The 15750-nt window shown below is 38.2% G+C and overlaps 1 protein-coding gene and 1 long non-coding RNA gene across 8 annotated transcripts; both read right to left on the reverse strand.

Annotated features, from left to right (window-relative positions):
• Positions 1 to 1118: 1118 nt before the first annotated feature.
• On the reverse strand, positions 1119 to 15323 carry ELOC (elongin C). Of its 7 annotated transcripts, none has more exons than XM_015618258.3 (4): positions 15174 to 15303; positions 7836 to 7897; positions 6279 to 6422; positions 1119 to 3736 (listed from the first exon to the last, which is right to left on the reverse strand). In XM_015618258.3, the coding sequence occupies exons 2-4, from the start codon at positions 7837 to 7839 to the stop codon at positions 3546 to 3548; spliced, it is 339 nt and encodes a 112-aa protein (XP_015473744.1). In that variant the 5' UTR covers positions 7840 to 7897; positions 15174 to 15303; the 3' UTR covers positions 1119 to 3545. The 7 variants fall into 7 exon arrangements, with proteins under 7 accessions (XP_015473744.1, XP_018861222.1, XP_033368194.1 ...); XM_019005677.2 differs by lacking the exon at positions 15174 to 15303 and adding an exon at positions 14724 to 14965; XM_033512303.1 differs by lacking the exon at positions 15174 to 15303 and adding an exon at positions 14581 to 14707.
• On the reverse strand, positions 12156 to 14522 carry LOC117243958. The gene is made up of 2 exons (XR_004496139.1): positions 14320 to 14522; positions 12156 to 13353 (listed from the first exon to the last, which is right to left on the reverse strand). It is a non-coding gene; the product is annotated as an uncharacterized LOC117243958 (long non-coding RNA).
• Positions 15324 to 15750: the final 427 nt, after the last annotated feature.

A 15750-nucleotide genomic window follows, 5' to 3' on the forward strand; every position in this document is an offset into this window, starting at 1 on the left:
CAAATCCACTCAATCTTTAATGAATTCTTCCTATTTTTCTCTTACTCCTGATCTTTTGTCTTACTCAGGTGTTGAAATTAAGTTTATACCACAGCTTTGACCCTTAGTTTTTAGGTAGGAATACTACTACTTCTGCTTTTATTTACTCTGCAGTAACTGTTACTCCCTTAAATTACACTGCAATATTTGAGACCTGACAAAATTAAACTAGGAATAAAAACATGGACTGAAAAGGTTACTTTCCTGCCCTACTACGGTGTTTTTCCACTTCATTACAGAAACCAACAGATTTAGGCAAGTTTTGGGAGCACTCCTTCAATGGGCAAAGTAAAAAGAAGAAAGGGGTAAAAAAATAGTCACTACTGCAATTTAGGCCTGTGAAATAAAACAGACAGTGATAAAACACAGAAGCAAACGATTTTCCAAACTTCCTAGCATTAATTGAGAAATGCATTTCATTACTGTGTTCAACATCTATTGAATATAATGGCACAGAGAATCCTGATGGTGGATCCTCCTTTCTTCAAGTTTAAAACCAAAAAAGGAATTTCATGTCTTGTGGAAGGGAGTTCTGATCATTCTAGATGCACAGACTATTTCACATTGAAGACCATCAGAGACTTCTTCAGCAGCTTATACACACTCAAATGATGACAAACCATAATGCAGCATAACTGTACTCATTGTTTGCAGTTAATAAATAATCTAGAAGTTTTTATGACTAAATCAGGAGTTCATCTTAAAACTTCAACCCCAAATACAGGGCTACCTTTCTAAGTAAAAAAGGATACTATGGAACACTTGAACTTTTCAAAATATCCCCAGTAGGATATCCTTGAAAATATCCTCTAAGTCTGTTCAGGAATACCATGCCTTTTTAGTAGTTGGTGCTGAGAATTGCGTATACTTGTTATTCAGAGCAGCACAAAGATATCTTAACACTTCAAATCTATGAAACTCTTCAGAACAATGAAAAAACCCACCACCTTTTATTTTATACATGCAGCTTCACAACCTATTACCCAAATACTAATTACATTAGCATTTTGCTCATTATATAGTATAGCCAGGAAAATGAACACTTCCTCTAAGATGTCATAAATCAACAGAAACACAGGTTTAAAAATTTTCAACTTTGAAATTTATTTAGAACTCAGGGGTTAAGCGTGGTAAGTTTCCAATTGTCTGATAATAGCATACCCATTTAACTATCATGGAAATTGCACTAATTCCCCCTGCCCACCTCCCCCTTAGAAATCTGGTTCATTTTAACAGCCGGTGGTTTTGCAAATAGTGCACTCTAGGACACTACTGCAATTCCTGAGTGTTCAAAGCTACTGTGTAATACATTAAGCTGAAAGAAAACCAACAAATTATTCAGAGCTAAACCAGCTATTTTACCTTACTGCTAAAGTACAGAATCATAAAATGCAATGTATTTTAACAAAATTAAGAAAATTGTTCTAGAATGCTTAAAAAGGGGAAGAAAGAGAAAAAAAAACGGGAAAAAAAAACAACCCCGCTGTTTTAAAAAAGGACATCCTTTTTGCCTTAGTTTAAAACTAAATAATTTTTAGCCTCAAGTCATTAGCCTCAAGACTATTAAAAATGGCCAATGAACTTAAGACTCACTCAGACTGATATGTAGTTGTGACTAAAATATCCATGTTGGTATTCCTTGACCTTTTAGGGTATTCCTAGCGGCTCTAACAACAGCAGCATAACAGGGTATCTCTGGTTTATCATTGTAGTGCTCTTGAAAATGAGTTACTAACAGCACTGACCAGAGTGCTTACACATGGAATTTCAGACAATCACCCTACAATGCACTTCAGCTTTACTGTGCAAAGCCAATCTAGTCACAAACATCCCCACATTAAACACATTAAATTGTGCCAAAGTATGTGATGTGAATAAATGTCAGCTAATCTACACACTGACAAACGTCAGCATTGTTTAAGCCCAGAATAAAATTTCATTCGTCAGAACTGACCTCCTCCACAGGCAGACTGCATAGTCTATCTAAGTTACTACTTTTCATCCAGGAAAATCTCTTCCAAGTTATATTTATGTTAACAGGTTTAGAGGAGAGTTTCAGCCCTCTAAATTAGCTGTGAGTTAAAACATCAAGAAAGATGTTCCACCATCAGTTGGTGGGATTTTTCCATGATAGACCACAATCACTTCTTGATCAAAACAAAGCTGAAGCAGTGGCAGCTGATGGAAATGCTAATTACATTGTTCTAGCATCACTTCTCATGATGCATTAGTTTTATTCTCATTTATAGATGATTTTAGCAGAAGGGTTCTTCAGGCTGCAGCTGAACAAAAAGCAACTTCTTGTCTCAAGTTGTTTTCTTTATGGAAACTAGTTTTGAACAAAGAACTGATACTACAGGCAACTGCCAGCAGGATCTACCAAGAGATAATATGTTCCACTCTAGTATTATGTCGGTGGCTTGCCAATCCTTTTCCCCTAAAACATTTGTAAAAACACTGGAAATACCTATGAAATTTATAAAACAGCTCCTAAAACATCTGCTTAATGTCCTTTCCTTCAAATATAAAAGACCTCCACATTTCAGGGTCTTTTGCTATGGGTACAAGGAAGAGGTTGGGGAAGAGGTTAAAAGGTAGGACAACTTCTATATTTTCAGTTGCTATGTTACAAAATTTAAATGACTACTACACTAGAGATTAAATACAGACTTTACATAAACAATCAGAACTATGGAAATAAACCATAACTGAATCCATATAAAATTCTTATCAGGTCAAGTGACAGTATATTAAGAAAAAACATGTATGTTATATAGAAGATAATATACACAGATTTTAATAGTTATTTTCCCCCTTAAAAGTCACTGTCAGTAGGATCACAGTCTTACTGTACAGACAAGTAACTGGAATATTTGAAATTACTAATGGGGTAGATTAAGGTTATAGAAGCAAAATGTTATCAAGTACACCTTTGCACATGTCTATACTATGACTTAAAAGCCTTAAGCATTCTCCTACATACTCCACTTTCAACCTAAATGGAATATAACTGTCAGTATACAAAGAGGGCACTTCTAATCTAGTTAGTGTAACTATGCTACAGGACAGCTATCTTACAAAGGAGATTAAGTTCAGATGTTTAGAAACTTTAAAAATAAGAGAATGCTAGAAACCCTAAACAGCTACTCAAATGTAACTATCATTATCTTTTAGAGAGTATTAGACTAAACTCCAGTATTTGCGCTATGGTCATTGTATTAAAAGAAAGTTCTACCACACCTAAAGGATAAGGCATAGCCATCTACTAATTGGCATATTTGTTTATTTGTCTGTTTGTGAAAAGGTCCTTATTTGTGTAAGCAGCAAAACAAACTCCAACTGAATGATTGCTATATGCAAAAGAACTGAAGGCATTTGCCTCTGCAGTGAACTTTACAGTTCTCAACAGCACACACGCAACATGCTATCTGAAAAAAGTTACTAACTGAACTACATGTATTAAATACTGAAAAAAGTTTTACATTTTTAATTATAATTTATTTTATTTAACAATCTAAGAAGTTTGCAGCCATCAGAAGTTCCAGTGCAATTTCAGGTGCAATTGGGAATTCAGGAATCTCCGTAGAGCTGTTAGTATAGCGGACCTTGTAGGTGAAATACATGCATACTTTGGATAGGACATGGGATGGGATCTCTCTAAAATTGACCTCATTCGTTTCATTTTCTGCAAACTGACCTGTAGAAAGAAAAAAAACAACACAAAAGAACAGCAAACCAGAAGTCAAAATCTCAATTCACTGCAAAATGAAACAACTTACCATACTAATAAAATGCATTCTAAATACACCTGCCTAAGTCTCACCTTCCAGGGTATTAGATTCTTCGTTGTAAAGCAGTATGTGCCACATTCAGAGCCCTTAAGAATATTAAGACACCCAGCATTATGAAATATTTATTTAGGCTTCAGCCTATCAACATTATTCTGAACAACTACGTCAGAAATTTAGGTTTACTTCTATACAGTTGATAGGTACTTAGCAGTGTGCTAAGCTCTAAGAGGCATCAATTCAAATTTCTAGCTGTCTTGTCCAAGCTAAAAAAAGGTTTCTGGATGTTTCATATCTGCACATGCACACGTATATATCAGTAGTCCCTTCTATGACTCAGCTTTGAATTTCTCAGTTTCAGGCAGATTTGACAAGAGGGTTGAAACCTCAAAGATTCATTAACTTGATAAGCTGTGTAAACAGCAGGGATAGGGAAACTCTAGTACTGGAGGGAAGTTAACAGGCAGTAAAAGTTTATCCCTATTAGATATGAAAGCATTTATTCAAAATTAAAATCTCAAAATACATTTGAAATTTGCTTTCTGTAGTGCCTATAACCATGAACCTGGATGATACAAAAGTTAGGATTCTATGGTTAGTCCCACAGGATTTCTATTAGTTTTGTCTCTTCCCCTCACATCTTTTGACTTTCAACTCATTAAACTGAAAGACAATTAAAAAAACACTAACATTAACTCGATGCTTATGGGAGACTACAAATGTTTAGCTCCCACTATTTCTGTGGGCATCTCCTTCTAGCTACAAAGCAGAGCTATTTACTAATGTCTACAGAGATTTGTGTAGAAATATCTGCATGCACTGAAGCCAATCTGGCTATTATTTTACTACAGGAACAGCTGGAAGCAAAAGAAGAAATGTTAGCATATTGGCCAAGTCACAGTACTGACACAAAAGACTTATACATCAGTGAAATTATGACCTACTGAACTAGACAGCAACAGTACTTTTCCTTGTGACCTATTTATCTTGTTAGTATTTATACAAAATATTCTTGACTGCTGAGTCCTTTACAGAGACAGTTTCTAGCCCTCTAAGCAGGCTACTTTGCCTTTTATTCCTTAACATTGAATGAATTCAGAGCAGGTCTTGTAACTGCTCTTTCTCTTAGATGCCTGAGAGGCTGATATGGACACAAAACACTACATATTTTCAAATACTACCATTAAAATGACACTGAGAATTTTAGTTGGTCAGTTTGCCCAAGTATTACTAAATAATTAAAAAATATATTAAACCAATAGAGCTCTCCAGTAATCCCCCTCACCAAAATCGAGAAGAGAACATAAGAATGACCATATTCAGCTCCAAGCTCCATGTAGCCTACTGCCAACCACTCAAGTGGCCAAAGGTAAACATACAGGATGAGGGTATAGAAGAGAGAAAGGACTTGTGTTAACTTCTCTCTGTTCTCTCCCCCACCATTTTGGTCTTCAAAAACTAGTTCAGACACTTCTTAAATCAGATATAGAATCATTTTCAGTAACACGAGGTCCTGCCCTCCTGTAAGTTTATCTACCCTCGCCTCAAGCTAATTTTCATTATTAAGCTCAGGAATTCCTTGCCATAGGTTGTTGTCCACATGTGGCCTTAAACCCAGTAGGCAGCAAAGCACCACACAGTTTTGCTTGCTCATTTGCTCCTGCTGTGGGTGGACAAGGGAAGAGGAAAGGAACAGTAAAAGCAAGAAAACTTGTAGGTTGAGAGAAGAGAAAGGAAACAAAACAAGTGATGCAATGGTAATCACCACCTCCCATGGACAGACTGATGACCAACCAGTTCTCAAGTAAAAGATGGCTCACTTCTCTTTGTTATCCCTCTCCCTTTTTTACTTTGAAGCAAGACATATGGAATGTACTATCTCCTTCAGTAGTTGAAGTCATGTGTCTGGTTGTGTTCTGTCCCAGTCTATTGCATACCCTCCAGTCTGGTTATTGAGTGGGTAAAGAATGAGAGACAGAGGAGGCCTGTGTGCAAACACCTTTCAGCAACAGCTAGAACAGTTGTGTTATTGGTTCTGTTTCAGTCACAAATCTAAAGCACAGAACCCTGTGACCTGTTGTGAAGAAAATTAATTCCACGTGGAAATACCAGAAGTTCCACCGTGGATGTGGTAATAAAGAACTAGCAGCTCTCATTCATTTTGAACTTGGCAGCTCCATGTTTCATATAATTCCCTCAAGTTCTCATGGGAAAACAGTAGCAATGTAAGACAGTGTAAGATCCCTAACTGCCCAAATAGAGTCCAATTTCAACTCTGGTATCACAATACCCCAACAGAGATGGACTGTTCTGCTGGAAATAGGAACTAGGCAGGATATGGAAAAGTTGTAATGTTTTTTGAACTTTCACTAACATTACTAAACAATAAAAATTCAAAATGTCCAAAAGTGAAAACAAAGAAGGTAAAGGTACTAAGTCTTCTGTACCCACCTGGTCCACTCAACATAGCTTTTATTGTTCCTGATGTTAATGCATGCTCTCTTTTTACAATGAACTCATGGCCATCAGAGGATATTAACTTCACATACATAGCATCTGGGCCCTCACACCCACCGTACGTTTTCTCTTCTCCATCTGTAATGGAAAAAAAAGATAATGGCTTCAGAACACAATATACTGATTCAGATTACTAAAAATACAAATTGCAGTCTTTTCTATGACTATGATTGCAGACTGAAGGACCCAATACAACCAGGAATTGCATATTTGAAGATGATTTCTCTGAAGTAACTAGCTATCTGTTTTAAAGTAAGTAATTTTGCAGAACCTGGATTTTTAAATTAACATCCCTCCATCATCAAATCCTGACATGATTTTTAAAATCTACATAGGAATGAAATTCTCCTTAATACATTCTCAAGTCAATTGAACATGCTACTGCTTCTTTCCATTAAATCTACAGTCATGTTTATCATACTAATGCTTGCTAAAAGTTAACTAAAAACATATCTGATACTGAAAAATACAGACAGCAAGGAAAAAATGCTTTCTGAAGCACTGGTAAGAGCAAAAGCAGTCAATATTCCTGCACTGAAGAAATGACATGAAATAAGATTCATCCTCCCTGACTACCCAACCAGACCCAGAACCATACAGCATCAGTGCATACCTGTGTGTTGTGGCCTTTGGCAGAAAGCATGGAAAGTGCCAAAGCACTAAAGCCAGGCAGATTTGAAAATTCTCCACACATCAGTTTGACTGTGCTTCTTCTGTTTCCCTTCTCCCTTCTGTTTCACAGAACCTGCTCTTTACTTTGTTCCTCCTAAAGGCTTTAGCCCCCTTTCCTTTTTGTGCCTTCTTTTATTGTATCCCAACAGTGCTCCATTTAAAAGATGAATTACTGTTGCTAGCAAATAAAACATTCCCCCAATCAAGTTGCTTTGTGAATTTGAAGTTAAAATTGCATAATTATGCAGTTATTGCCAATTTTAATAAAGTACTGCCAGTGCCAAACATACTACAGTCAAGAGAAAGTATAGACAAAACCAGAATCCATCCAATCCTGTTTCATCAACCAGTCATTTGTTGAGGCAGAAACAAGTTTCAGAAATGTAGTCATTTCACACACAATGTAATTTATCAGAAATCAGTCCCTATTATGATCTCTGAGCCAGAATTTAACAGACTGACTTCAGTTAACAAACAAAGAATTATTTTAAAAAGTACACAGTGAAATTTCCTTGGCCACTATATACAAGTTTAGTGCTATAAAAGCCTAAAGGCATTCCTATTTTAGCATGTATATTTTCAGAACTATGCATGTTAAGCAAGTGAAAATTTTTGTTAGAAGAGATACATCCTGAACAAGTCTTCCAATAAATGAACAGTCACCTGAGAAAATTTTCCTACAAAACATTTGTAGGAAATATGAGGCTACAAGTGACAAGATCAACATGTAAAGTCTTAGAATACACCTCCTCTACCGATGTGAGAGAAAATGCTTCAAATCATATGAAAACAAGAAACACTCTAAGATTGTGGACTTACCCATTCTCTTCTTATAAAAAAAAATTGGTTTTTTTCAAATGCAGATTTTGCAAAAGGAGCGTCTGAAAAAACACAAGGGGCAATATTTTGAGTCAGCAGTACAGTTTTTAAATTCCACTTTACTTACTAGTCTTTGTGTTACCATAAACACTCTTCCAAAAAGAATATGATGACAGACAACATGCAGTGTTGATGAGCAGCAGGTTTTGAAAACAGAAAATGTACAAAGTTCATCCATGGGTATTGCAAACTGTCAACTTTAGCACCTCCAGTACTGTCTGGAGGCTGACCTGCTGGAAATCAGCTTTGCACAAATAGACCTGGGGGTGCTGGTGGACAAGTTGAACGAGCCAGCAGTGTGCCCTTGCAGCAAAGATGGCCAACAGTAACCTGGACTTTATTTGAAAGCACTACCAGAAGGGTGAGGCAGGTGATCCTGCCCCTCCATCAGCACTGCTGGGACACATCTGGAGTGCTGTGTTCAGTATGACAGAAGTGAGTCCTGCAAAGGGTCACAAAGATGACAGAGGGATTGAAGCACTAGCCATACAAGGACAGGCTGAGAGAACTGGGATTGTTTAGGTCAGAGAAGAAAAGGCTCAGGGATCAGTCTAATCAGTATGCACTAAATACCTGGCCTTCAACCTGTCCTTCACAGAAGATTGACTGACAGCTCCCAATATCACCACCAATATCACCTAGATAATCTACTTCAGACATATAACTTAGATATAGCTAACCAGGAGCTTCCATAGCTTATATACTAATATCCAGCTTGCTGCATGTGTATTTGTCCATGGAAAGGAAATTTAAAGAGTTAGAGAAATGGAAGTACTTATTTGCAAAACAAATCTTGTATGTTCAGATACAACTTTTATTTCTTTACCCCACACTGCATCTCTGCTGTCTAAAAGAAAACCTTGTAAGAGAAATTCGATCCACTCACCTGCTATCCTAAAATTCCTTTCATATCAATAGCCATTCTGCAAACATTAACCCAGTACAAATCAACGATACTGCTGTGTGCCCACAGATTCAGGAAAATAGCACCAATAGTTCTAGGTGGTCTCCCAGCTGATATTCAGGGTTGAGGGCGGCAAAGAGATTAGAACAGAGACCACAACCCACACTGGAGCCTTCCTATGTTTCTGGTAAAAGTTTAGCAAAAAATGTAAGCAAGCTGAGGAAGCTGCACAATGTGGAAGCGGTACTACAGACACTTCTTTGCTATTGCTGATCACTTCACCTCTGCACAACATTTTGTTGCTGGTTTATTCCATCTGTCTTTTTTCATAGCTACAAATATAAGATAGTCCAAGTGCTTCCTCAAGCTTTCATAGAAAGGCATTTTGTTATGTACTAATGAAACTACACACACATAACCAATAGTTTTCAGTTTTCTGAAGAGAAATGAAAATAAAAATAATCTTCCACTTACATTGCTGCTTCCTTTGAAAATTATCCTGACTTTACACAACTATCTCTAAAAAATATTTTCCTTACCACTGGTATAAGGAAAATCTTAAGCTGTACTCTTGCAGGTGAAAAGTTCCTGAATATAAGGCACATTGGAGAATATTCTTTGAGAGTTAATTTTTGTGTTCTGCAATAGAGATTCCTGGACATGGAGTGTTAAATGCCTTCATCACTTTCAGAAATTCCAGGAACTCATCTAAGGAAATTACATTGGCTGCTGGGACAGTCAGGGCCCAAAACTGTTGGCATCTTTCACCATATCTCAACAACTTTTGTAAATGGAAATCAGTCATCTTATTGGAGAGTATCTGTTGCTCAGGAACTGAAGAAATACCTCACATTATTACTTCTACTTTGCAGAAGGGGACCATTTGTACTACCTCTTTTTCTAGCCACAAAACAATTTGCTACATTCCAAAAGAGTAGTGAAGCCACCTATGATTTATAAATAATAATAACTGGCAAAAAAAATAAATAAAAACAACATAGAAGTGATACCACACTTTAGAAGTGTTGGTGATGATAAAACGTGCCTTGGTTTAAAATCCAAATAATGTCACTAAACTCAGGAATAAGCTTAGGAATAAATAAAGGCTAGTTAGTGGGAATGTAGATATATTAAGACTTTTCAAGGTAAAAGCATAACTTGAGGAAGCTAATACATTGAAAGATTAAAAATGGAGAACTGAAAAAGTCTACACAAAAAATTAGATGTCACAAAAATATACAAAGAGCATTTTAATAAATCAGATGTGCTATCATATGATTAATGAGGAAAAAATATAGTAATTAACAAAGAAGAAAAAAATTACCAGGCTCAATGGTCTGAATTCAATTGCACTAAACAGTAAAGCAGGATAAAAATGCAGTAAGCCTTTGTAGTTCCAGGGCATGCTGAACTAATCTAGTATTTAAGAAATTAATCAGTCATTTTCTTTGGGAAAAAGGAAACTCAAACAAGATGCAATCTGGGCTCAGTTAAATAATTGTGATAAAAAGTAATCTTAAAATGAGAAAGAACCTTTCTACAAGACTGTAAGAATACAGGATGGTGTTGCAAACATAGAACAACTGGATCAGAAAAGAACTACTAGTTCCACCAAAAAAAATGTTTTTTTAATTTTTTTTTAAGCAATGCTACCAGAAAAGAATAGGCAGATTTGGATGAGACAGAAATGGAAAAAATTGCAATAAAAGGGGGACAAAACGTAACACAGACAAGTGTCCAGTCTTGAAAAACTGTACTAGAAGCCATATGAAATCAAGAGTCCTGCATTAAGGGACCAATACAATCTTCTTCCATGTAGTCAGGGCTTATTATTTGAGGTTATAGTAATTCTGTGGTCAACTATAAACTGATGCAGCTCTGTGGGGGTGAAAGAAAAAAATGGTGAGGGACAAAGAGGCAAATGCACATTAAGGATTCCTTTTCAATAAAGATAGGGGATATGAGCAATGTAGCACATGAGCAACAATTTGTATGGAACACCACACACAATTCTGAATTCCTTTTTTCAAGAAAAACAAGTTTGAATTACAAGAACTACAGAGAGAACCTACTGATGTGACCAAAAAGCCTGTTTCTAAAAGAAAAATTAATCTTCCTTATTCAGCTTAGCAAAACTGGAATGAAGATAAATGTAAAAACTCATTAAAAGGACAAACATCAATAGGAAAACTATGCCAACATAATACCTCAGTTTAAGTTCAACTAATGAACAAACAAACAAAAAAAAGAATAAAATTCATAGTGCTATTCCAGAATCCAGGTTTAGTTCTGGATATGGCAAACCCCAAACATTCTATTGCCAAAAGTAAAAGATGCAGAAAAGCCAACCTGCTTTTAAGAAAAAGACATAGTATGTTACAATATATGATGTATTTGACATGTTAGCAAGGGACACACTGAGTTTCACTCAGTTTCCATTCTGAGGCAATGATGTGTCATTAAAAGAAAAAAAAAAATCACGAATACTATTAGCAGTATAATTTATTCTTGAGAAAACAGCCAACAGCAGAGCCCAGAAAGATCAGAGAGCCAATGCAACAAATGAAAAGGAATCCTGACAAACCTAAAAAAACCAGTAATGGTTCCTCTTCTGGATGAAGAATTGTTCAGTGTGTCATAACATTGTATGAAGAGCAGAACATTTTCAAAGCCAGAAAAAAAATGCATGAAGAAAATAAATCAAAAGAATAAAGAAATACCTTCCACAAATTCTCACTTGTTCATATAGGGAGTACAAAAGGAACATGGAGGGAAAATTTCTGCACCTTTTTTTTTTTTTTTAATTAACAACGGCATGGTCTTCGGTTTTAAATACTAGGTCAAGGAGATTCAAGCAACCTTGTATGTTGTCTTCCAAGAAATTATTTTCTCTCAGTGTATTTCCAGTGTAATGTTTATTATAAAACATATCATTATATTTTCCTTTTGTATAATGAAAGCAGGCAATATAGGCAATATAGACAATAGGAAGAAACAGACAGCTTTCTGAAACTGCCTGATTATACCTATCTATATATTAATTATTTTTATACACACACCTTATAGTTGCTCTCTTTGAGTTCACCAAGACTACACTAACGCAGCAGTCAGGATAAGAACAACCCAAGGTTTGTTAAAGTGTACTTTTTATATATTTTTGACTTGACTATTTCAGACTCCTGCAAAGAACCACTAATTTATGTTGAAGTACATTCACAATTCCATTTGCCCTTCAAGAAGCTTATGTGGCATTACCATAAGGTAGCTCAGCTTCCTGACTTAAATCTCAAAAAAGCACATATATTAGGTATTACAGTTCTCCTGCTTTGCCTCCTTATTAAAAAAAACAAGAAAAAAACCAAGAAAAAAACTGCATTTATTAAGAGAAAGTTTACATAAAAGGGATATGGCAATTTTTAATCAGAGGGAGAGTACAATACAACTAAACCTTGTGTATTTGGCACAGAAACTTTCCAACTAGTCTAAAAAGTTTTTCCTGCTGCAGAAAACATAGAATTGTCATTAGATATTAGAGAACTGAAAATTCTCACAGGCTGCCAGAATATTCACACCTACAAGGTACAATATTGCAAAATATCACAAACATCTAAGCCATGGCAATTGAGCCACAAGACAAGTGTTCTTGTTTCCCTACTTCAGTGTCTTCATCTAAGAAAAAGGATGGTGTAGTGAGTTTAGTCTGATCTTCCTGCTTCTCTTGACCATCAAATGCAAGAACAAAACTGAAGCATGTTCACAACCATCCCAGCTCATTCCTAAAGCTGCATGCTCATCTCCCAAGTTTGCCAGAATTTCCAGAATATCATTTCTTTGTATGCCTTGTATGCCAATGAGTGGAACAGACTTGAAGGACATATGCTAAGGAAGCTGAACATGCTGGACCACTGCACAACTTCCAGAACCTCACTGCTCTGTTCTCATTAGCACAAGAACAGTGAATCTATGCAAACATTCCAAGCATTCAGATTCTTTGATCACACAGGAAAATCCTTTAAAAAGTCAGCTTCTGGTTTAAGGAAATTCAAATGGCTTACAACTCATTGGCTACACAACACACATGTGACTTTTGTATACTTCAGCGGCTAACACATGTATGCTACACTTTCCATTTCTGGAAAACATGTGGCAAATTTGCCTTCACAAATTCCTCTGTTTGTTTAAAAGCCAAATGTGACATTTTTTGGTATTATTATTTATATATCAGTAGGAGTTCATCAATTACCAAAGGATACTGTGTATTACAATCCCAGCCTCCTACTGTTCAATCCTAAATTCTACCCTATCCTGTACAGTAACTTGCTTAAAAACACTGCTCCTCATTTTAACATTCACTGCTCAGCACATATCAAGAAATAATTAAGGTAATAATAATTAAGGGATTGAAGCATATTTAGAAAAAACACAAGGATACACTGGTAAAGCATGATTTCCAAATCAGCTGATTCACTACTCAAATACTCTCAGGCTCTAAAATTCAATTTTTCTGGGACCCACTGGAATGTGACAGGAAGGCATACTACATGTGAATGCCAGCTGAAATAAACAGGAGATGGGGTAGGATAGCATTAACAAAGTACCAAAGATCTTAGTTAAGATTTCTTTTCCTGTCTAAAGAAACTTTCCTTTTCTTTAATTTTCCTTTTCCTTTAATTCCCCAGAAAGCCTCAATGAAAAAAAAAAACCTCAAAAACATGGGCAGGGGGGTGTTACTGTTTTCTTCCAAAGAGTACTTCCAAGCTGTACTGTACAGCTCTTGCCATGGGGGGAAAAGAGGCTGATGGAATACTAAAAAAATTTACAGGGCATGGATTTCTGCCTTCTTGTCATAGGCATTCACCAAAACCTGCTGTTATGCAAACCATCTCACAATGGAACTAACTAAATCCTGAACCTTTCTAGGTACTAAGAGACTTGTTAAAATACACCAAAATTCCTTAAAATAATCTGACAAACCCCCTACTTTCATGACATAACTTAAGGATTCCTTGTAACATATATGAGAATTGTAAAAACACAGTAAAACACCTGAAGAGGAGTATCCTTGAGTGTGATATTCATTTGTGTCCCTACAACAATATTAAAACAATTAACAATATTAAAATTCTTCACATTAAGACTACGTGAAACTATCTAAATCTGTTCATCACCCACTCTGGTACAGGAAAAAAAAAAAAAAAGCCAAAGTGCTACAAGTTCCTAAAAATCATCTTAAAGCTCCCAGTGGAAACATCAGCAAAAATTTTACTGATGTAAACATTTTATTGCTATAACTTAAGCTCATTAAAAGGCTGAGCGCAAGGCATAAGGGGTATGCCACCTGTGCAAAGATGTAGCAAATGTACTACAGGAAAACAAATAAACACTTATTCCCCTTCAAACTAACTCTTCAGTTAATTGAACATTCCCCCAACAATTATTTTGGTCCTTATTATAGCGAAAGGAGAAAATTGGGAGCTTGTAGGGGATTACGCAGAAATAAGTGCACAAAGTGCTTCTTACCCTAAAGATCTCTCGCGTGCCTGTTTATCTATGTTTTTCTGGTTTGCTTCCAAATGCTATCAAAGCCAAGTAAACAAATGGCCTGTGACTATCTAGGTCTCCTCAGAACGCAACGCTTAACTTACAATTCACAGTACCAAACAGAAATACTTAATAAAAGTGGTGGAAGACCAAACTGGCTAAAAACAAACTGCCAGCAGCACCCTCACCTTTTCACACACAGATGGGATGCCCTCGGTAATATACCAATGCTCAGGTTACCTTGTATTCAAGCAGGACCTCCGTCTGAGGAACACACGGCGCGCAAATGCTCATTTCTGTTGCTACATGTAGGTGTATCACCCTTTGCTTTCCTTACATTCGCCGACCATTATAGCCAAATCACTTTAACCAGCACTTCTCACCTTGACAAAACAACCCCTGGGGCCGCATCCTAAATTTTTTCGGCCATAACTTTTCCCCTCTCTCTACGGCCTGGCGTAGGAAAACGGCAAACGTCACTTATGGCAGGAGTTTGGGAGCGGTGCTCAAACCCAGCACAGCTCCCGAGCCCCTTTTCTGGCGGCGCCGGGATTCCAAAGAGAGCGATTTGGGGGAGGAATGCGTCTTTCGCCACCACCTCATTGGGAGAACCTCGGCTTGGCACCGCGCCCCGCGCACCCCGACAGCCCCGGCCCCTCCGCTCGGCCCTCGTTCTGCCCCCCCCCACCCCCTCCGCCAGGCGCGGGGCGAGGCCCGCTGCCCTCCGCGGGGCCGGCTGCGGGGGCTCCCCGCTCCCCGCCCGACGGGGCGCCCCGCCCCCGGGGTGTCCCTCGCGGCCCCAGCGGGGTCCCGCTCTCGCGGCCGCCCCTCACCCGTGGGCGCCGCTCCCTCCGCCCCGCTCGCAGGGCCGCGGTGTCGGCCCAGCTGCCTCCGAGCGCTTCCGCCCGGGTCACGGGCCGCTTCCGGCCCCCCGCGCCCAGCCCGTGAGGCTCCCGTGCTCCCGGCATGCTATGCTCCCGGAGCGGTGCATGTTGGGGCGCGTAGTTCCCGGGGGTATCTGCAGGCCCGCCATGTCAGGGTTCGGGGGTGTCTGTCGACAGCAGCTGAATACGGGTGAGCGCGTGCCTGCGTGGCCCGTGTGATGAACTGGCCAGGAAACCAGCTTCTTTTAAAAAGGCCTTTATTAAATAGGACAGCTCTGGGGTGGGGGCCCCAGAGGCCGCGCACGCCACCACTGCTCCCAGTTGGACACCACCGAAAAGAAGGATCCGTTGAGTTTTGTTCAGTTTTGTCACTAGGGCAGAGCTAAGCCTTCCTTCCTGACAGAAGTCCCCGGAAAGAATCGTTCTTTTGGCCTCGTAGTCTAGGGTGTCATCTCAGTTGAGTCCCCTCGAGGTTATGTCAGCCTCTGGAGGGAAGTCAGGGGACTCCTCTGGGTCTTCCTTGTTC

This window comes from Parus major, chromosome 2, assembly GCF_001522545.3.
Source record: "Parus major isolate Abel chromosome 2, Parus_major1.1, whole genome shotgun sequence".
Classification (NCBI taxonomy): domain Eukaryota; kingdom Metazoa; phylum Chordata; class Aves; order Passeriformes; family Paridae; genus Parus; species Parus major.

What these genes read in the sequence shown, in the direction of transcription:
- ELOC (XM_015618258.3), bottom strand. An exon ending in AGCTATGTTGAGTGGACCAG is followed by an intron (nt 3,737 to 6,278) that starts GTGGGTACAGAA and finishes TTCTTTCTACAG; the next exon opens with GTCAGTTTGCAGAAAATGAA.